Source organism: Pimephales promelas, chromosome 24 (assembly GCF_988280905.1).
Source record: "Pimephales promelas chromosome 24, fPimPro1.hap1.1, whole genome shotgun sequence".
Lineage (NCBI taxonomy): Eukaryota > Metazoa > Chordata > Actinopteri > Cypriniformes > Leuciscidae > Pimephales > Pimephales promelas.
The window spans coordinates 23,488,167-23,510,161 of record NC_142792.1 but is presented as its reverse complement, the minus strand read 5'-3'; the positions used below and the strand labels follow the sequence as shown (position 1 = coordinate 23,510,161).

The window sequence follows — 21,995 nt, the reverse complement described above, 5'->3', positions numbered from 1 at the left end:
GTGTGTATTTAGTTTCCTCAGTTTGTTTCAGTCTTTGTCGGTTGATGTTTATTGTTAGCCTGTGGGGCGCCCGTGATCCTGTCTTCCTGCCTGTTATATTAAAAGTGATCTTTATTATTACTCTGGACTCCTCCGGTTCCTCAGCCTGCACCACACTGTGACAGATCGACCGACCGCCTAAATATGGATTTTGCAGCAGTGCAACTCCTACTCCTGGATCAGGAGGATAAATCCCTGGAGGCCCACACACAGAGGTATTTGGACTTGGTACCTCATGTTCATTTTGATGACACCAGCCTCTGTGTGTTCTTCCGGGCAGGCCTAAACGCTGAAACCCAGGCACGCCTGCCCAGAGATGGGCCTCGAGGGAATTTTGCGGCCTATGTGGAGTGGGTGCTGGTGTCATGTGGATCTTCCTTCACCATGGACAACAGCACCAGCCCCACTCTAACGCCCGAGCCCTCCACACCGCTGGTTCCGTCCAGCCCCACCGAGCCTGAACCCTCCTCATCGCTAGTTCCGTCCAGCCCCTCCGAGCCTGAACCCTCCTCATCGCTGGTTCCGTCCAGCCCCACCGAGCCTGAACCCTCCTCATCGCTAGTTCCGTCCAGCCCCACCGAGCCTGAACCCTCCTCATCGCTAGTTCCGTCCAGCCCCACCGAGCCTGAACCCTCCACACCGCTGGTTCCGTCCAGCCCCACCGAGCCTGAACCCTCCTCATCGCTAGTTCCGTCCAGCCCCACCGAGCCTGAACCCTCCTCATCGCTGGTTCCGTCCAGCCCCACCGAGCCTGAACCCTCCTCATCGCTAGTTCCGTCCAGCCCCACCGAGCCTGAACCCTCCTCATCGCTGGTTCCGTCCAGCCCCACCGAGCCTGAACCCTCCTCATCGCTAGTTCCGTCCAGCCCCACCGAGCCTGAACCCTCCTCATCGCTGGTTCCGTCCAGCCCCACCGAGCCTGAACCCTCCTCATCGCTAGTTCCGTCCAGCCCCACCGAGCCTGAACCCTCCTCATCGCTGGTTCCGTCCAGCCCCGCCGGACGGAACCAGATATAAAGTAAGAACTGCCACATTTATCAGTGGTTCTCTGGCCCCACCTTCCATAATGTTTATCTCTGATTCAATCAAAAAGCTTATTCTGAGGTTTTTCATTGGCGTGTGTTTTGGATGTGGGTGGGTTCAACTACTTTATGAGAAATTTGAAGAATTTACTGTCACACAACAGGTAAACCCAGACCAGTTTATGCAATAACAGCAGTTTCCTGTAAGTGATATTATATCAGGAACTGTACTCCCATTTAAAGAAAAGCAAAAAATTAAAACCTGCTAATTTCTTGTCAAGACTTTCATTTGAAATGAAACGTTGATTAAAAATAGTTTGATTAAATTAATAAGTGTTATAAATCTGTTTTGAAACCATTTTTTTTTTGCCAAGGATATCAAGTATGTCAGACTGTGTATGTATATTTCCACCGCAAATCTGGGCAGCTGTATTCTAAGAGAAAAAAAAACCTACTTTAAGAAAATTACTTAAAACAAAAGAAAGTATGTCCATGCAGCAAGTTAATATCACTTAACAAGAAATCCTGAAATAACATTATTACATCTAAAAATAAATAGAGACCTTATAAGTATTCAAAATGGTTAGAATAAGTAGAAAAGACTTACTTGAAGCCAAACTTCCTATAGCACAATAATAAGGGAAATATACTCAATTTAAGCAAATAATTCTTATTTAAAAAGATTTGCATTCTTAATTTTAGCAAATTAAGGCTTCGGAGTGAGACAAAAAAAAAACTAATTTAAGTAAAGTTTTACTCTGTTTTAGTGAAGTATGATTAAGCTGTTACTTGATACAAGTTTGCTCATCTTGAAATAACCTAAATCTATACTAAAACTAAAACCAGAAACTTAAAACCAGTCCTTATTCTTAGAATTTACATCTTAACTGATGCGATTGAATCACAACCACGGCAAATGAGTATTGTAAACATTAACTAAACAGCATAAAATTACATGTACAATAACAGCGAGTTAGGGTTGCAGCAAATGTCTTTGGTACGGTGTTGCCTCCAGGCAACATAGTCTATTTTAGCTTTTTTTTTATATATATATATAAAAACAAATACAATTTAATTGGTCAATGCTCTCTAAGGAGAGGGGAACTTAAATACTAACCAATGAAAATGCAAAAGAGTGGTAACATGACCTACAGTGGCCCATTGTGTTCCCTCTTTCAGCTCACGTGCATGTCACATGGGTCCATATTTTCTACACTGAAAAGGGCATTTTTCTGTAATTTCTCTCCAGATAATCAACTACAAAATATCTTAGCCACGTTCATTGGTAAGTAAAGAAGTATTTTCACAAACTTTACATTATATGTCATCAAATGTATCATAAGGAATTGCGGAAACTGCATGTTGCCTCGAGGCAACATTTTACCATAATAGAATCACATAAGGCCATACCACGCATACTAGGGCTGCGTTCGAAACCGCATACTCAATGAGTAGGTTCTTAATTTCAATAAGTACTTACTCAACAAGAACTAAAAGATAACCAAATCTCGTTGAGTATGAATGCAAACCGGACATCTGCTATGTTGAAGTTATCATGTGACCTACGACGCGTCATCACAAGCGCAACACCTTAAAATATAAATGAACAATACGTTTAATTCATGTATCTATAAATATCTTGATATTAATGAAACTTGCTCATTTTATGGTTTTGTTGAAGAAACAGCTTCCCATTTATTTTGTGAATACATTTAGGGTTGATTTAAGTTGTTATATTTTAAACCCTACTAATGTGACCAACATGTGTTTGTCACAGTCTGCGTCTGCACCGTCCTGTCTGCGTCTCCTGCACTACACTTCCCATGATCCTCTCGTCTGCACACCTGATCTCACTCCCTCATCAGCCTCCCGTTCAGCGTCTTGATTCATCCGTATCACCTGTCTTCACCCTGGTTAGATTTGATTCTGTGTGTATTTAGTTTCCTCAGTTTGTTTCAGTCTTTGTCGGTTGATGTTTATTGTTAGCCTGTGGGGCGCCCGTGATCCTGTCTTCCTGCCTGTTATATTAAAAGTGATCTTTATTATTACTCTGGACTCCTCCGGTTCCTCAGCCTGCACCACACTGTGACAGATCGACCGACCGCCTAAATATGGATTTTGCAGCAGTGCAACTCCTACTCCTGGATCAGGAGGATCAATCCCTCGAGGCCCACACACAGAGGTATTTGGACTTGGTACCTCATGTTCATTTTGATGACACCAGCCTCTGTGTGTTCTTCCGGGCAGGCCTAAACGCTGAAACCCAGGCACGCCTGCCCAGAGATGGGCCTTCGAGGGAATTTTGCGGCCTATGTGGAGTGGGTGCTGGTGTCATGTGGATCTTCCTTCACCATGGACAACAGCACCAGCCCCACTCTAACGCCCGAGCCCTCCACACCGCTGGTTCCGTCCAGCCCCGCTGAGCCCGAGCTCCCCTCATCGCTGGTTCCGTCCAGCCCCACCGAGCCTGAACCCTCCACACCGCTGGTTCCGTCCAGCCCCGCTGAGCCCGAGCTCCCCTCATCGCTGGTTCCGTCCAGCCCCACCGAGCCTGAACCCTCCTCATCGCTAGTTCCGTCCAGCCCCTCCGAGCCTGAACCCTCCTCATCGCTGGTTCCGTCCAGCCCCACCGAGCCTGAACCCTCCTCATCGCTAGTTCCGTCCAGCCCCACCGAGCCTGAACCCTCCTCATCGCTGGTTCCGTCCAGCCCCACCGAGCCTGAACCCTCTTCATCGCTAGTTCCGTCCAGCCCCACCGAGCCTGAACCCTCCTCATCGCTAGTTCCGTCCAGCCCCACCGAGCCTGAACCCTCCTCATCGCTGGTTCCGTCCAGCCCCACCGAGCCTGAACCCTCCTCATCGCTGGTTCCGTCCAGCCCCGCCGGACGGAACCAGATATAAAGTAAGATATAAAGTAAGAACTGCCACATTTATCAGTGGTTCTCTGGCCCCACCTTCCATAATGTTTATCTCTGATTCAATCAAAAAGCTTATTCTGAGGTTTTTCATTGGCGTGTGTTTTGGATGTGGGTGGGTTCAACTACTTTATGAGAAATTTGAAGAATTTACTGTCACACAACAGGTAAACCCAGACCAGTTTATGCAATAACAGCAGTTTCCTGTAAGTGATATTATATCAGGAACTGTACTCCCATTTAAAGAAAAGCAAAAAATTAAAACCTGCTAATTTCTTGTCAAGACTTTCATTTGAAATGAAACGTTGATTAAAAATAGTTTGATTAAATTAATAAGTGTTATAAATCTGTTTTGAAACCATTTTTTTTTGCCAAGGATATCAAGTATGTCAGACTGTGTATGTATATTTCCACCGCAAATCTGGGCAGCTGTATTCTAAGAGAAAAAAAAACCTACTTTAAGAAAATTACTTAAAACAAAAGAAAGTATGTCCATGCAGCAAGTTAATATCACTTAACAAGAAATCCTGAAATAACATTATTACATCTAAAAATAAATAGAGACCTTATAAGTATTCAAAATGGTTAGAATAAGTAGAAAAGACTTACTTGAAGCCAAACTTCCTATAGCCAATGTGTGGTGTGGTGGTGTTTGGATAATTGTGATTATATTTGGAAAAAACAATTGGAAAAAACTGTAATAGTTTTATCAGTGATTATTGTGAGATCTCCCAGCAAGCAAAGGGAAGGCGACAGTGGGATGTGGCAGCCAGCTATAGTGGATAGTAATTGTGTGACCTCTTCCCAAAAGTGTTTGATTGGAGTGCAGTGCTAGGTTGCATTGATGTAGGCTATGTATCTGTAGAATTTTGATTGCAATGTGCGCAAACTTCTGATGTGAAACTCATTTTAGCTAATCTATTGCCCGTGTAATGTGTTCTGTGAAGTATTTTGTATTGTATTAACTGAAGATTCCCATTTTTGGACATGAGATGTGACATGTGTATATGACAGATTTGTATATGAGACATGTGTTGCGCTTGTGATAACGCGTCGTAGGTCACATGATAATGTCAACATGGCAGATGTCCGGTTCGCATTCATACTTAACGAGATTTGGTTATAAGGTACCTACTCTTTTAGCGCCCGTTGAGTAAGTTCTTATTGAAATTAAGTACCTCTCATTGAGTATGCGGTTTCGAACGCAGCCCTAGTATGCGTGGTATGGCCTTATGTGATTCCATTACGTTAAAATGTTGCCTCGAGGCAACATGCAGTTTCTGTAATTCCTTATGATACATTTGATGATATATAATGTAATATTTTTGAAAATACTTCTTTACTAACCAATGAACGTGAATATATTCCTATATCCTCCTGTGAGTTGATGCCACAGTTGCTGGGTCTCTAAGAGTTTCTCTGTACTGGTGTTCAAAGATGAACTTGTGTTCGTCATCTTAGCCAGGTGTTTCACGTAACGTGAGATGTTGTTTTGTGGTGGGGTGCAAGAGGCTATTGGGATCCCTGGAGGCAACCTGCACAATGGCAGCATACTCTGCATCTACCTGGGTGAGAAGGTCTTTCTGCCCACGGTACTTTGCCAGAAGACCATCAATGGAATCCTTCATGGGTTGTGTCCACCGAAAATGGTCCAGGACAAAAAGTAGACCCCCTGCCTTGATGGAACCTGTGCGAGCAGCTCGTGGAGAGGGTGCAAAGGGCAGTGGTGGCGTCATCTCATCTAAAAGAGAGGAAAAGGGACATAAAAATGTACTAATTTTTACTTTTATCTCCGAAATATCTGTAATATTTATATAAATAAGGAATAATTAAGGGAAGAAGATGTGAGCTGAATCACCTTTTACATTGTGAGCCAGGAGAAATCACACCAAAGATGTCATCCTGGAGCATAGGGTAAATAATTTGGATTACAATCAGTAATTACATAGTTAGATTTTGTATTTTAGTGATTGGGGATATTTGTAAGTACAGCAGTCAAGTTTACCTGAACAAAGTGTTCCTCCCTCACCTCCTCAGGTGTGTCATCAGGTGGGAAGGTCTCGCTGAGTGCAGACGGCTGTGAGGACTGATGCTCTCCCTCCCCTGCAACAGGTACCTTCTGGGACTTGTGCTTGTCCCAGTCCAGGGGGACAGGACGTCAACCAGGCTCCACATACTGTAGTCCAAACCTTTCTCTGGTGTCTGTCTGTGAAACAAGTAAGGCAGGGTACTTGGCCTGGCCTGTCACCTAGTCTGAGAGCTTGTTCAATTCCATAATCAGCAAAGGATCAAAAACTGCAGGCAGCTTCACTCCAGGCTGCTTCATGTCCACGAGGCGCTGGAAATTCCAGTGAGCCACACCAATCATGCCCTGCGCCTGGAAAAGTTCTGTGGATACTTGAGTGCCTGTGACCCATCTTGCCTGATGGAAATGGAACCCCTCCTGCTGAGAGGTGCCTCTCACAGGGATCCACACGGGTACAGCTGCTGCCTCCCCCTTCACATGGTTCAGCTGGACCGTTCCACCATGCCTATAGAGGATCCCCTCTTCAATTTCTGGGTCACTGAGGCAGCCTCTGAGGATGTGGACTCGCTGAATCCTCCACACCTTCAACATCGATGGTTTGAAAAGTGGCCCACCATCAGGATCGAATTCTAAAAATAATTTTTGGAGAACGCTCTCCACTCTCTCCAGCAGCTCTTTGGGGTGTAGGACCCTAGTGCGACAGTGCTCCCTGATGTGCTTCTTTGTTGGATTTGCAGGCACTATCCCACAGAAGACATAAGCCTGCTTCAGTCTCTGTAGGTCCGTCTGGTCCACAACACTAAAAGCTGCAGACAGAAACTTGCAGAAAGCACTGTGCAGTGGATGGTGCTCAGAAGTACACTCTCTGGAGAATCGCCGCATGCAGTGGAATAAGTCCAGCTTGATGTTGATGTCACTATTATATTCTTTGCGGGAGGCACAGGTGTTGATGAGATTCTCACAGGTTGCCGCAGTCACTATAGCCTCAGTGGTCTTCCAAGAATCCCAGTGGAGGTGCTCCTGGGGATCAGGGTTTGGGATCCTGAAGGCAGCACAGAAATCTCTGTTCCACACACAAAGAGAAATATATTTAAAATATTAAACATTCACATAAATGGAATGTATTTGCAATACTATATTTTGATTACTTTACAAATTTGCTGTAGGTGGGAAGGAAAATATTATGGCTAGTTTCTTACCTGTCAACCCACTGGTAGTTGGCTTTTGGCAGTCCTGCAAAAATGTAACGACGGGACAGCCCCTCATACATTGGCTGCAGGGATTTATCACATTCGGACTGCAGCATCACCCAGGACAAGATCATCCAGTTTTCATTCATCACAGCGTATGATGACATAGTACCTGATGCAAGCACAACCTTCCGGGCCACTTTGCGGGTATGGTAACCCCCTAATACTTGTCCAAATGTGCCTTGAAGGAGCAGATTGAGTGTGCTCTCCTGCCTATGGTACTCCTGAATGAGGCAGTCAACCAAGTAGTGGGGTGAGACTGTTACTCCTAACCAGCTGACCACATCACCATACTAACCAGATGGAGCAGGAGTATTTGCTGCTCTTAGTGCCCCTGTGATGGTCTGCTGACCATAAAGTCCCCTGTCTCCATCCAGCACATTCTTAACTGTGGACAGGTAAGCCAGGTGTGCACGCTCATACCTGAGGTGGAGAGCTTCGTTCAACTGATTGGCCATATCATTGGGAGACTTTCCTGTGCGCCGCAACTCATCCATCACAGTCTTACATATGGCCTTCTTGTGCGTCAGAAAAGCTGGAAAAATGTTGCAGAATCGACTTGGCAGCATCTCCATCCATTTGGGGTTTGTCTGCAAACCAGTACTTTTTACAGACTTTACAGGTGAGCCGAGAGGCCAGCATATAGTACTGGCTGCTTGTACCAATAATGACACGGGGTCGTCCAACTCCTGATGAGACAACTTGAGGATTTGGACAGCCGTTCAGACATGGCAGAGTGTAGTTGTTGCGGACTCTTTCCATAATGGGGTGCTCTGGTTTCCAAATGAAGACTGGATGAAGTTGAAAGTATTTTGGTGATGGCAACTTATAGACAGAATCAATAAGCTCAGGCTGAGGTGGGTAACGCCACAAGGAGATCATGTTCATTGGATGTCTCACCATTCTAGAGCCTGGCCACAGTCCCAGGTTTTCCATTTCTGTTTTCATCCAGATTCTCTGCTGGTGAGAGCAGTTCCATTGGCTTACATCTTGCTCATAGCCTGGCAGTGGTGGAAGTGCTGGCTTCTCCTCCAACTGAGTTGAGGGGTACCCAGCAGAGGCTGCAGGGAGTGCTGTGGGTGGAGTAGAGGCTGCAAGGAGTCCTGACTGGACAGCAGCTGCAAGGGGGCCTGAGGGAGGAGTTGAGGCTATAGACTGTGTAGAGGTCACTGGGAGGAAGGCGGCAGGATGACATGGTTGACATTAGTCATAGATGAGCATTACATTTGTAACATATGTTAAATCTGTTTTAAATTTTATTAAGTAAAATTATGTTACATTAAGTCCTTACATTGACAAAGCATGGTTTCCTGCACTGGTCTCAAAGGCGATGTGGTCTTGCTTGTCGATAACCCCAATTCAAGCAACTCTGGAGGTACTGGCAAAGGAACCCTCACTGGAGTGAATGGAATTGGTGAAAAACAATAACACTGATCAGAAACAGGCATATCCTTACAATAGAGTCGGCATGTGCACACGTCCATGTACTAACCTGGATGTGGAGATGCAGTAGCACTATATTCATCAGGCCGGACTGGTTTTAAGAGTGTTGCTGGTGGTTTACGCCTCCCTAACACAGAAAAATGTAATGTCATTTTTAAACCCTGTAGTACTGTCCCTTAGTAAATGTGTTATTACGTAGTAATGGAAATGCATGCAAACCCATAGAACACAAGTTCAAGTTAGTTTAATAGAAATAAACTAACTTGAACCTGAACTTGAACATGTCAAGACTCTTTATAATATTAGAGGTGTGGTATGCTAATGCATTACTATTACACAAGTGCTAGATTACATGGGTAATTTACAGCTTCATGCATCAAAACGGATCCATCACTCTTGTCCAAATTAATACATAGTTGTACATATTTTGCTGTACTTCTGCATTTTGGTACATACCAAACCTTTAAAGTATAGCATTCAAAAAACATGCAAAACAATTACTGTGTACTTACCCTCAATGATGAGATATAAATGCCTTATAAATGTTAGTAGAACAATTGAACACAAGAATTAGAACAGGCCTGAACGTGGCCTAACCAACAAACAGCAACAAATCAATGTAGAACAGATAATCCTGATTCATGTCAGAATCATCCCTAGCATGCAGTAGACCTTTGACCACTGGGACTCCAACTACTTCTGAACCTGAAAGCATAGTGAAGATAATGTAACTTTCAAGCATTTATAACATAAACAGACACAATGACAAACACTTTAATGTTAAATTAGAGTACACACCAAACTACACACAGATGTGAAAAATGTAAAATACTGCTACGTGTTTTTTGCTTGTTAAGTATCTATCTATCTATCTATATATATATATACTCACACACACATTATATACAAACACTGAATATGCATAAGCCAAGTCAGAAAGTAAACTTTATTTCTAAAGCACTGTGTGTGTGTGTGTGTGTGTGCGTGCGTGTGCGTGCGTGCGTGCGCGCATATATAAGTATTACATATGTATGTAAACGTTTGTTTTTCAGTTGCGTGTAAAGCGTATAATGTGCTTGCAGTTTTGCAGACTTGGTCTGAAGATTAGGTAAATGACTGAATGCATTCACTGAGTGGGCATCAAGTTCTACTTTTAGTGTCTAAGCAATTTGAATAAACTAATATAATAATTTACAGGCATTAGAACAGGCCTGATCATACCTAATAAACAAACAGTGATTTGACAATGAGTTGGATGGATAATCCTAATTAAAGACAGAATAATCCCCAGTGTGTAGTCAGAATATGATCTTTGGCCATAGGGACAATTTGTGAACCATGCACAGTGCAGAGACAATGTAACATCCCAAACAATACCATCTTGAATAATCCTGAATAAAAATGTAATGATGTTTCATGGAAATAAATGCAGTTTGATAGAGCAAGTATGTATATGTATGTGATTCTCACTCAGTTGGCTGGGAATTTTAGATGAAATTGTGGGTAGCATCATCCTCCCCAATTCTTCACCTTCCTCCACTTCTATGGAAAAAGAATACCCAGGCAATACCCAGACTCCACATTCATATGGGTATACATTCAGAAAAATATGGATATAGCAACTACAATAAATACTGTGTGTGTGTGTGTGTGTGTGTGTGTGTGTGTGTGCGTGTGCGTGTTGGAGCACACGTGGACCTACACTACCAGTCAAAAGTTTTGGAAACAGTTGTGTAAAAAAATTTTCAGGATTCTTTGATGAATAGAAAGTTCAGAAGAACAGCTTTATTTTTTTAATTTGGAACATTAGAAATGCATTTACTGTAACTTTTGATCAATTTAATTCATACTTCATTTTTTCCCCCTAAAAAATAACGAATAATTCTTACTAAACCCAAACCTTTGAACGGTAGTGTTTAATGTTACCAAAGCTTTCTATTTCAGATAAATGCTGTTCTTTTGAACTTTCTATTCATCAAATAATCCTGAAATAAAAATGTAAATGTAAACTAATTTTGTACTGTAATACTGTAACAATAATACTATTGTTGACAATGATAATAATGAGAAATGTTTCTTAAGCATCAACTCATCAGGGTCATGTGACTCTGAAGACTGGAGTAATGATGTTGAAAGTTCAGCTTTGATCACAGGAATAAATTACACTTTACTATATATTCACATAGAAAACAGCTATTTTGAATTCTAATAATAATTCACAATTTTGACTGTGTTTTTTTGTATTTTAATCAAATAAATACAGCCTTAGTAGAAAAAATCCTAGTGATCCAAAAATTGGTCTGTGTGAGGTTTTCTTACTCAGTTGACCTTGAAGTTTGGATGGGGATATAGAAAGCATCATTCTCTCTAATTCTTCATCATCCTCCATTTCTGTAAAACAAAGCATAAAAGCAAAGATGCGAATCATATGTCATCCCACATTTTATTGATTCAACTTAACCTTATGTATACTCAACTGTACTGGCAACAAACCTAGAGGATGAGAGGCAGATGGTGTAAGGCCAGTGGAAGCAGGTTTCGCTGAAACACTCTGAAGCTGGCTCTTTTTCTGAGTGAGGTACTGCTGCAGCCGATACATTTTGCTGCCTGGGACACACTGTTTCTGGAGGATGAATGCAGTATATCCATCTGCTCTGCTCTCCCAAACATCCCTCCAAGTCTTTTCTGCATTAATCCCAAAGCCTACCAAGTTGTCATCTTCATTCCTCACAGGTGGTGCTACTGATCTTGCAGTTAAATACTTCAGGAGGTCCTCGATTTCCTGGAAGCTTCTACTGTACTCAAGAAATGAAAGTAGGCTGTCCTTCTTGGGACCCTCTGGTTTAAACTGACCGGCTCTCTCCTCCTCCTCAACCTTCTTAGTCAAGAATATGGTATAGCCTACATCATTCTCTAGCAGCCACCGGAATGACTTGCCTTTGTACTTTCCAAACTGAAGCACATACTCTCCCAGCACCTCTTTTCTGTCAGACACATCTCCTCCTCTCATGAAGACAACAGAGTGCGCATTCTCCTTGACCTTGTCTTCCCTTTGAGGGGCTGATTTGTCCTGGAGATTGGGGTTGTCTTTGATCCTTTTGGCTTCATCTGAGGGATCTTGTCTCAGATATCCAGTAGGCCCTTTCCTGAAGCACACTTTGATCTTGCCAGGGAAGATCACTTTCACCTTCATCCTGCTGTGCTGTACATATACATTCACAAAGAGCTGATTACTGTTTATGATCTGTTGCATTAACACAATTAATTAACACACTTCTATTCTGATTTAAATGATCTTATTTCTTAATAAATAAAACATGGTCTTATTTCTTAATAAATAAAACAACAATTAAATGAACCTCTTTATTATGAAATAATTAATATTAATTGCACAATACCCTCTTTCACACACTATTATTGTGTTTATTTATCTATTTAATCATAATAAAATGTTATTCATATAATATACCATTAAATTGCACACATTTTTTTTTGTAATTTAAATGTAATATATTTGTGTGTACCATATAATGCATTAAAAGTACTACATCACACTGCACTGTTAACATATATATTTGAAACATTTTATTTGAGTGCATATTAAGAAATCAATGATTAAACATTCAACTTTAACGTTACAAACAAAGATAAGTTACTCTTATAAAATAGCAGCTGTAAAAAATTGTAAGCCAGTACAACAAAAAAAAATCTTAGTACCAATTTCCTTCAGTTTTTTTTTGTTAACTCAACTTTTGTAAATAATAGTTATACTAACTGAAATTAAGTTGTCACTCACACAAAAAATATTTAATTGTGTTAACTTAAGATTGTTAGTTTTGTGGAGAGGTGCAACTATTTTTTAACAAAACTTTTTAAGTTGAGCCAATTCAACATTTTTGGTCTGTAGAACTCAATGTCTGAAGTTGAGTGAACAAAAAAATCCTATTGGAAATTGGTACTAAGCAATAATACGTTACGACTGGAAACTAAAATAACATTGCTTAAGTCAAAAACTGAAAACAGTGAGTCAATGTTAACAAAACATTTATTCTTGTTGAAGGCAACAAAGTACACTTACAAACTGTTAGAAAACTGTAAGTGTAATTTGCAACACTGAAATTGAAATAATACAATACTGCATCACAGTAAAACAGTTTTACACTGCCAATGCACATGAGGAACACAATCTTTCCAAATTTAAAAGACCATCCATCTACAAAGCAATGGACTTTACTAAACATGAAACATTTAAATATCACCTGAATCAACAGTATTTTCAATTTTGACATCAGTCATACACTGGAGGCTAAGGGGGTCCACCAAAGAGCATGCACAGAGAAGTCCAAATTAAACATGATTTAATGACTCGTAAATGTAAGTACACATTGATGGCCTAAGACACGAAACGAGCGGTTTGTGTGAGAAAACGAACAGTATTTATATCGTTTTTACCTTGTGTAATCCAAGTTCAATGAATCAGTTCAATGTTACGCCGGAAGTGATCACTCAATATTTACACGGAGATTTCGGAAGTTTTACCTTTTACTAAACATATTTAGATGTACCGAAATCGTCTTCCATTGCGGTTTCCCGTATATCTAAATGTTTAGTGAAAGGTAAAACTTCCGAAATCTCTTGTATAAACAAAGAGTGACGTAGGTGTGCAAGCGATCACTTCCAGCGCATGCGCAGACCGAAGCGCCCGTGCCGTCAGATCATTTTGTCATGGCTATGATTACAAGAGGTAAAAACGATATAAATACTGTTCGTTTTCTCACACAAACAACTCGTTTCGTGTCTTAGGCCATCAATGTGTACTTACATTTACGAGTCATTAAATCATGTTTAATTTTGACTTCTCTGTGCATGCTCTTTGACGTGAACCGATTGAGGACCCCCTTCACCTCCAGTGTATGACTGACAGACAACACCGGTTTGACCAAAAAATGTCAAAATTTAAAATGCTGTGGAAACAAAGACACCTACATCTTGGATCCCCTTGAGGTAAGCTAAAACATATCAAAAATTAATTTCAAAGTGAACTATCCCTTTAAACACTGCTGTTAAAACATTACAAAACACTAAACACTAACACTGAGTATCGATTCAACCATGAAAATTGAAATACTGCAATAAAACAGTATTACAAAGCGCTAACACGGAATATGAAATGTAGCTGAAAAGTAGCAAATGTAAACATTTTAGAGAATTCAAGGCTAAGTCTTTAAAATTCAAATTTCACTAAACAATATACATTAAAGGGTTAGTTCACCCAAAAATGAAAATTCTGTCAGTATTTACTCACCCTCATGTTGTTCCAACCCCGTAAGACCTTCGTTCATCTTCGGAACACAAATTAAGATATTAAGATCGCTCCTGCATACAGTCCATAGGCTTCTTGAGGGACTGGCTCTTGCTGTCCTCGAAAAGTCATTAAAGACATCGTTAAAATAGTCCAAGTGACTACAGGGGCTCAATCTTAAGTTTATTCAACGACGAGGACACTTTTGTGCGCAAAAAAACAACAAAAATAACGACTTTATTTCAACTATTCGTTTATTTCTCCCTCTGCGCGAGTCAGGTTACTAGTTTAATAGCGTAAGCTTCTGTTATTGTACGTCACACGCATCACACACACATGACCAGCGTCGGCCAATAGTGAGCCTACGTGTGACGTAGCTCTACGCAATCACACTACGTTAACTGACTACTGGCGTATGGAGAAGGAAGTGAATAGTTGAAATAAAGTCGTTATTTTTGTTGTTTTTTTGCGCACAAAAGTGTTCTCGTCGTTTGATAAACTTAAGATTGAGCCCCTGTAGTCACTTGGACTATTTTAACGATGTCTTTAATGACTTTTCGAGGACAGCAAGAGCCAGTCCCTCAAGAAGCCTATGGACTGTATGCAGGAGCGATCTTAATATCTTAAATATCTTAATTTGTGTTCCGAAGATGAACAAAGGTCTTACGGGTTGGAACAACATGAGGGTGAGTAAATACTGACTGAATTTTCATTTTTGGGTAAACTAACCCTTTAACATCCTAACAAACAACATCATTATGCCAAAGGTACCCACCAACAGTAAAATCATCTAAAACTCCCTAAATAGCAAGTAGCTTATTCTTTAGAGACTGGACTCTGTTGGTGCACTTTTCTCCCAATCCCACAAAGATGTTATGCACTGCCTCAAATGTATATTTTAGTCCTTTTGAATATTCAATGTTCAGCGCATAGAGAAGTCCAAAGAGTACCATGAAAGCAGTAGGAAAGTCAGGTAGGTCCTCCATGACGGCGGTTTCCTCAAGAATGATGGCGAAGTTTAGACATGTCTTTGTTGTCTGAGATAGTCCTCCATGACTTCAAGGATGCACAATTTCACACCTCTTGTGTAGGTTTCTTTCAAATCAGTGTCCTAAGAATGATATAAATTTCATTAAAAAATGGTTGTGCATATGTACAAAAAAAAAAAAAAAAAAAAAAAGCTCAAACTCTTGCAAACAAAACATGGCACTGTGACAAGCAGCACAAGGATAAGAGCCATGTGTCCCGTAAAGCTGTAGCGTGTCTGTGTGATAAGATATCTGTTGTCTAGAGGAAGATAAATTATTTTAATTATGATTTACTTCTACACGAATCCTTAAAGATCGTTTAAAGAGACTTAAAAAAGAGTGTCACTGAAAATGTATTAGGGATGGGCAAAGGGTCAGAAATGAAGGGGGCTTAGGGCAAAATAATCTACAAAAACTGACAACAAAAATGTAATCTATACTTCCACAATCTTGACCTATGTGATTATCACATAGGTCACATTTAAATGTAGCTTGCACCGTTGTTTTATCAGAATTTGTGTTGACCCTATTTTCAACGCACCTGGTGTTTTGAAAGAGCAGACACACTCAGGGTACAGGCACAAAAATGGTTCACGTCAGCCTGGGCGCCAGTGCTTTAGCCTGCAGTGTCTCAGCAGCAGATTTTGACTGGCACAACTGTATTTGCAGTATCTCTGCATGAAGTTTCCTCTCAAGGTAGATCTGTTTAAGAAAAAATAAAAGACAAACGTGAATGATCAGTTTCATGAAAGGCAAATTAATGACAATGAATTTACACTGCAAAAAAAGCTTTTCTTTAATTATAAATTAATATTTGTGTCTTGTCTCCAGTCCAAATATCTAAAAAGTCTTAAATCAAGATGCATTTACTAGATGGGTAAAATAAAAGTAGAAAGCAAAAATAAGTGAGTTTTTGCTTAAAAAAAAAGCAAAATTATCCAATAAGAAAAATAAAATTCAATTAATTAATTCAAACAAAAACAAGAATATTTTTCCTATTCCATTGGCATACAATTTAGGTTTTTTTTAAGTAAAAATTCGATTAATTTATTTCCCCTGAAAACCAGACAAATTATCTTATGGCTTTAAGCCTAGTAAATGCATCTTGATTTGAGACTTTTTAGATATTTGGACTGGAAACAAGACACAAATACTAAATAAGAAAAGCTTTTGTCCCATTGTTATATATAACGTTACCTAGGCTTATGCTTTTTATCTCTTCAGTAAATATTAATCAATATGTACTGTTGGAGCAATAATGTAATATGTTAAAGTCAAGAATGTGCGCGAATGAAAAAAATGATAACGTTACTTTGCAGCAAAAGCCATCACAACAAAAAACTTAACGTAAATATTTCACGTCACGTTAAAATAATGAAAAATAAAGCTTGATAGATTGATTAAAAATAAAGCTAGATAGATTTAAACATTCAGTAATGTTGATATCTTACAATGTTAAGGTTAGTGGTGTTTATATTTTTTTCCAAATTAACTAATATCAACTAATTCAGAAGTAAAGTACAACAAAAAACAAATAAAAGCACTCACCATTTATTCCTCCGTCTGGATTATTATCGCCCACGTGCTGCCTCTAGATTTTCTGTAAAATCTGTAAAGATTTTTCTTCGGCCGCTTGATGATGAACAACAACACGCCTGTTCTTCTCAAATTGTTTCTCCCGCAGTGAACGTTGACTTCTTCTTCTTCTTCTTCGTTTGTTGTTTTATGGCGGTTGGCAAACCAACTTTCGGTGCATTACAGCCACCAACTGGACTGGAGTGTGAAGCACTTAATAGATGAAAACGATAATCAACTCAAAAAAATAAAAAATGAATTAAAATATATATATATATATATATATATATATATATATACTTCAAATTCTCCTGTCTATTCCTATTTCTTACTATATATTTTAACTTGTTCTACTTGCTTTCCCAATAAACTTTCCATACTTAGCCTAATACTCCCACACCCAATTTCCTTACTATCCTCTTAAGTACTAACCTTTCTTTTTCATATTTTCCACATTTAATTAAAACATGTTCAATTGTTTCTGCCTGACCACAGTACATACATTTTCCCGTATCATGTTTTCCTATCTTAAACAAGGAATGATTTAATCGTGTGTGCCCTATTCTAACACGAGAAAAAATTGTATCCTCTTTCCTATTCCTAAAAACACTTCTTCCATTTCCTACTTGCTTCTGAATACTATACAAGTTTCTACCCTTCCCCTCATTATCCCATTGTTCTTGCCATTTATTTTTTATGTATTCTTTAATTTTACTTTTAACTTCATTTTTGCTCAATGTCACTTGCACATTGATCTCATTATGTTTTACTGCTTGCTTTGCTGTTCTATCTACCACTTCATTTGCCTCCAGCCCCATGAGCAGGAACCCATACAAACACTATTAAGCTTTCACTACTTATTCTTAGCAAACTAGCAAGTATCTCATATATAATGTCTTGCCTTAATACTTTATTTCCACTTACAAGACTTGTGATTACTGCAAACGAATCAGAACATATAGCTACTACTCTCGGTTTTACATCTTCTACCCAATGTAATGCAACCATTATGGCAACTAATTCTGCTGCAAATACGGAGATATGGTCAGTTATTCTTTTCTTGATACTTATTTGAAACTTAGGAATATATACAGCAGCTGCTGTTCTTCCAGATATAGGATCCTTAGACCCATCAGTAAATATTTGCACCCATGTTGAATACTTCTGTTCTAAGTACTGCTGTGCTGTAATATTCTTTGGGATGTCTTTCTTATTTTTAATTTCCATATGAATTTGAAGATCAATTATTGGCCTAGGAAACAACCATGGTGGGATACTGGGTAAAATCACTGTAGGGCTTACATTACAATCTTCAATACCTGCTTCTTTTGCTTCTCTTTGAACACACCATCCCAAGCTTTTAATGTTTTTATTCCCATGTTCCCAACATTCTTCTAGTACCCCCTTCACAGGATGATTCTTTTTATGACCTTTTATATTAACCCAATAATTCAGTCTTATTTTATGTCTTCGAAATTTTAACGGAGCAACACCAACTTCTACCTGTAGTGCTGCTATGGGAGATGATCTGACTGCACCACAACATATTCTTAGAGCTTGATTTTGTATTGCTTCTATCTTTTTAAGTGTAGTCTCGTTTGCAAATCCGTAAACTATACTTCCGTAATCTATACTTGATCTAATTAAAGTATTATATATTCTTTTCAACGATAACCTACAAGCCCCCCATTCTACCCCTGTTAAACATCTTAATATATTTATCCCTTTTTTACATTTCTTAATCAGATTTTTAGCATGTATAGCAAAAGTCATCCTGGAATCCATTCACACACCAAGATATTTGACAACCGGCACTTGCTCCAATTCCTGCTTATACAACTTTAACCTGACCTCTGGTGTTTTTTTCCTATTAGTAAAACATATAACCTGGGTTTTAGCCACAGATAGTCTAAAACTCCAATTATCTGCCCACCCCTCTACTTTGTCCACTGCTTTTTGAATTCTTTGTGTTACACTTGCAATATTACGACCTCTCTTCCATATTGCCCCATCATCCGCAAATAATGCTCTTCCTACATCTCCTTTTATATTACAAAAAACATCATTTATCATAATATTAAATAAAACTGGGCTGCATACACTTCCTTGAGGAGTTCCGTTCTCTATCTTATATATCTCTGAATACTCTACTCCTATCCTAACTTGAATTGTTCTTTCAAGAAGAAAGTCCATAATCCAATTATACATCTTTCCTCCTATTCCCATACATTTAATTTTTATTAAAAGTCCCTCTTTCCAAAGCATATCATAAGCTTTCTCAATGTCAAACAACACCCCTACCACTACTTCTTTATTAGCTTGAGCTTTCCTGACATCTGCTTCCAAGCTTAACACAGCATCCATAGAATTTCGCCCTACCCTAAATCCACTTTGATATGGTGACATAAGTCCTTTAAATTCTAATATATAATTTAATCTTCGTACAATCATTTTTTCCATCAATTTACATAAATTAGCGGTTAGTGCAATTGGCCTATAATTAATTGGATTTGATTTATCCTTTCCAGGTTTGCCTATGGGTATTATTATTCCATGTTTCCATGAAGATGGAAGCTTTCCCTCATTCCAGATCTTATTAAATAAATTTAAAACCACTTTCAATGATCTATCTGACAAATGTTGAATCATTACATAACATATATCATCTCTTCCAGGAGATGTATGTTTGACTCCTGCTAAAGCTAATTTTAATTCATAAATACTAAAATCTGCATCTAAGCTTTCTCCAGTAGGGTTTCTTTTCATCAACACGTCTGGATGCTGACTCTTTTCCTTATTTCTATTCTGTTTAATATCCTCTGTTACATTATCATCACTATGTACTTTAACAAATATTTTAGCCAGCATTTCTGCCTTTTCTTTATCTGACACAGCCATTTCCCCAAAATCATTTTTTAAAGCTGGTATAGCTTGATTCCTATATATTCCTCCCATTTTTCTAATTGATCCCCACATTTCACTTATGTCAACATCTCCTCCTATTGAATTACACCAATCTCTCCAGTATTTCTTTTTAGCTGTTCTTACTATTCTTCTCACCTCAGCTAGTGCTCTCTTATAATAGATAAAATCTTCAAATAAATTAGTTTTTTTAATTTTCCTAAATGCTTTATTCTTATTTTTAACTGCAGTACTACATTCTTCTGTCCACCACGGGACTACTTTTCTTTTTTTACATTTTCCCTTTTTACCTATTACTTTATCTGTTACCTCAAACAGTACTTTGCATATTTTCTCATTATATTCCTCTATATCCTCTATCGCATCTAGATCTAATGCTGTTATTTCTACCTCGCTTAAGTACTCATATGCTTCCCAATTTGCTTTTTTAAATCTCCATCTTGGTGCTAATAACACATTATGCTCCAATACACTCATCCCTACCTTACTTAAAATTATATAGTAATCACTACCCATTATATTTTCTTCCCACACATCCCATATACATTTATTTGCTATTTCTTCAGAAACCAATGTTAAATCAATTGCAGACCCAACTCCACGAATCAAATCTATTCTCGTGTTCCTCACATCATTTAAACATACTAATCCATTGCTATCTAAAATTTCTTCTACTACCCGCCCATTATAATCATCACTACTACTTCCCCATAAAGTGCTATGTGCATTAAAATCTCCACACCAAATTACTTTATGATTTCCTGACCCAATAACCTTTTCTAACTCTTTACTAAGTTTACTTTTTATAAACGTTTAGTTTTATAATTTATTATTCGAATAGTTTGATTCCCTGCAAATACTTCTATCACCACCAACTCATATGCTTCATTCTCATTAATGACTCTATATTCTATATCATTTTTAATAAAGGTGGCCACCCCACCTCCATTTCCTGCCACTCTATCTTTCCTTACTATATTATATCCTTGCAATACAAAATTTATGTGAGGTTTTAACCACGTTTCTTGAATGCAAATTATATTAGGTTTCTTTTCTTGTTGATCTACATACCTCTTAAATTCTTGTCCATTTGCAATAATACTTCTAGCATTCCATTGCAAAATCGTTAAAACCATAATTATTATGGACTTCCACCTGAAGTTTGAGAACTTGATTTAGCCATAAGCGTTTCGTTTATTTTTTCCGAGGTTACTCCAGCTACGTTCAAGTATTTCTCTGCTGCCCTTATTATGATTTTCATTCTTTCTGTTCTACTTTCCGTTTGAGCCGAACAATTTATCACCTCGACCATAAATGACACGAATTCCATTTTTCCAATCACCAATTTATCTTCATTTGTCTTTACCTGAACCATATCAATTTCATTGCCCTCCTTACTAACCACCTCTCCCTGTCTCTGTTCACTTCGTTGTACTTTCTTTGCGGCTTCAGCATAAGTCACCCCCTCCGTAATTCTCACATTCTGGATTTCCACCGCATGTTTGTGTACCTTGCATCCCCCAAATCCAGCACTGTGCTCACCACCGCAATTGCAGCATTTCACCTTCGCTCCAACGTCACATTTACCATATTCATGTTCGCCCCCACATCTCGCACATCGTAAATTTCCTCTGCAAACCGCACTAACATGACCATACTTCTGACACTTGAAGCACCTTAGTGGGGGAGGAACATAAGGTCTTACTTGATAACTTACATATCCTATCTTAATCCTCTCTGGCATTCTTTCTTCATCAAATTGAATCATCACAGACAGACTATCCTTCCTTTCTTTGTTTTTACCATATTGGAGCCTTTTTGCTCCAACGACCTTGCTCCCTTCAATGGCGCTTTTAATTTTATCAACAGGAACATCAGTTGGTATTCCATAAATGACACCTCTCAACCATGGTTTCTTGGTCATCATTGTGCTTGTTACCGAATATCCAAGCATTGAATTAATATCCAGCGCCTTTTTTTTTGTTGTTTTTCATCTTTACACATAATAATCACCTTTCCATCTCTCAGGGTCTTTGCACTATGTATTTCTCCTAACACTCTTTTCAAAGCTTTGGTCAGTTTAATTGGATTTAATGTCACTCCGGTTTCCCCGAATGTCATCATTACTTTAAATTCTTCCACCTCACTCCTACTCACGTGATCCTCTTTTCCACTATCCGTAACTGATCCTTGGCTATGGGTTTTCTTTCTTTTCCGCTTTGTTATTCTACTCCATTCTTTCCCTCCAATACTTCCGCTACAGGATTCATCCTCCATTTCCTGGTCGCTACCAGAGCTATCGTCATTTCCTGCCATCAGTGCTCCAGTCACAGTCCAGTGTTGCCAACCGCCCTCCTTTTTTTTTTTTTTTTTTTTTTTATTGACAGCATTTGCAAATACAAACAACACATTGAAATACATACATAAATAAATACATAAATAAATAGATCAATAATAAATAAAGTACATACAT

At 39.0% G+C, this 21,995-nt stretch overlaps 1 protein-coding gene and 1 pseudogene across 5 annotated transcripts in view; both read right to left on the bottom strand.

Annotated features, from left to right (window-relative positions):
• The window catches only part of LOC120473668 (uncharacterized), a 29,262-nt pseudogene extending 20,010 nt beyond the window's left edge, over positions 1-9,252 (bottom strand). Inside the window, exons 1-7 of the transcript XR_016150133.1 lie at positions 9,208-9,252; positions 8,745-8,822; positions 8,544-8,648; positions 7,202-8,421; positions 5,982-7,065; positions 5,835-5,878; positions 5,542-5,717 (exon numbers count right to left, since the gene is read on the bottom strand). The product of XR_016150133.1 is annotated as an uncharacterized LOC120473668 (transcript). The remainder of the gene's footprint in view (positions 1-5,541; positions 5,718-5,834; positions 5,879-5,981; positions 7,066-7,201; positions 8,422-8,543; positions 8,649-8,744; positions 8,823-9,207) is intronic.
• Positions 8,745-21,832, bottom strand: LOC120473667 (uncharacterized). Of its 4 annotated transcripts, XM_089127244.1 has the most exons (8): positions 21,680-21,805; positions 16,574-16,813; positions 15,567-15,727; positions 14,948-15,108; positions 11,189-11,897; positions 11,015-11,086; positions 10,166-10,237; positions 8,844-9,400 (listed from the first exon to the last, which is right to left on the bottom strand). In XM_089127244.1, exons 4-8 carry the CDS (start codon positions 14,981-14,983, stop codon positions 9,288-9,290), a joined length of 1,002 nt encoding a protein of 333 aa, XP_088983370.1. In that variant the 5' UTR covers positions 14,984-15,108; positions 15,567-15,727; positions 16,574-16,813; positions 21,680-21,805; the 3' UTR covers positions 8,844-9,287. The 4 variants fall into 4 exon arrangements, 3 of the variants coding, with proteins under 3 accessions (XP_088983370.1, XP_088983368.1, XP_088983369.1); XR_016150134.1 differs by lacking the exons at positions 14,948-15,108; positions 15,567-15,727; positions 16,574-16,813 and adding an exon at positions 8,745-8,822 and having other exon boundaries at positions 9,208-9,400; positions 21,680-21,832; XM_089127242.1 differs by lacking the exons at positions 14,948-15,108; positions 15,567-15,727; positions 16,574-16,813 and having other exon boundaries at positions 21,680-21,832.
• Positions 21,833-21,995: the final 163 nt, after the last annotated feature.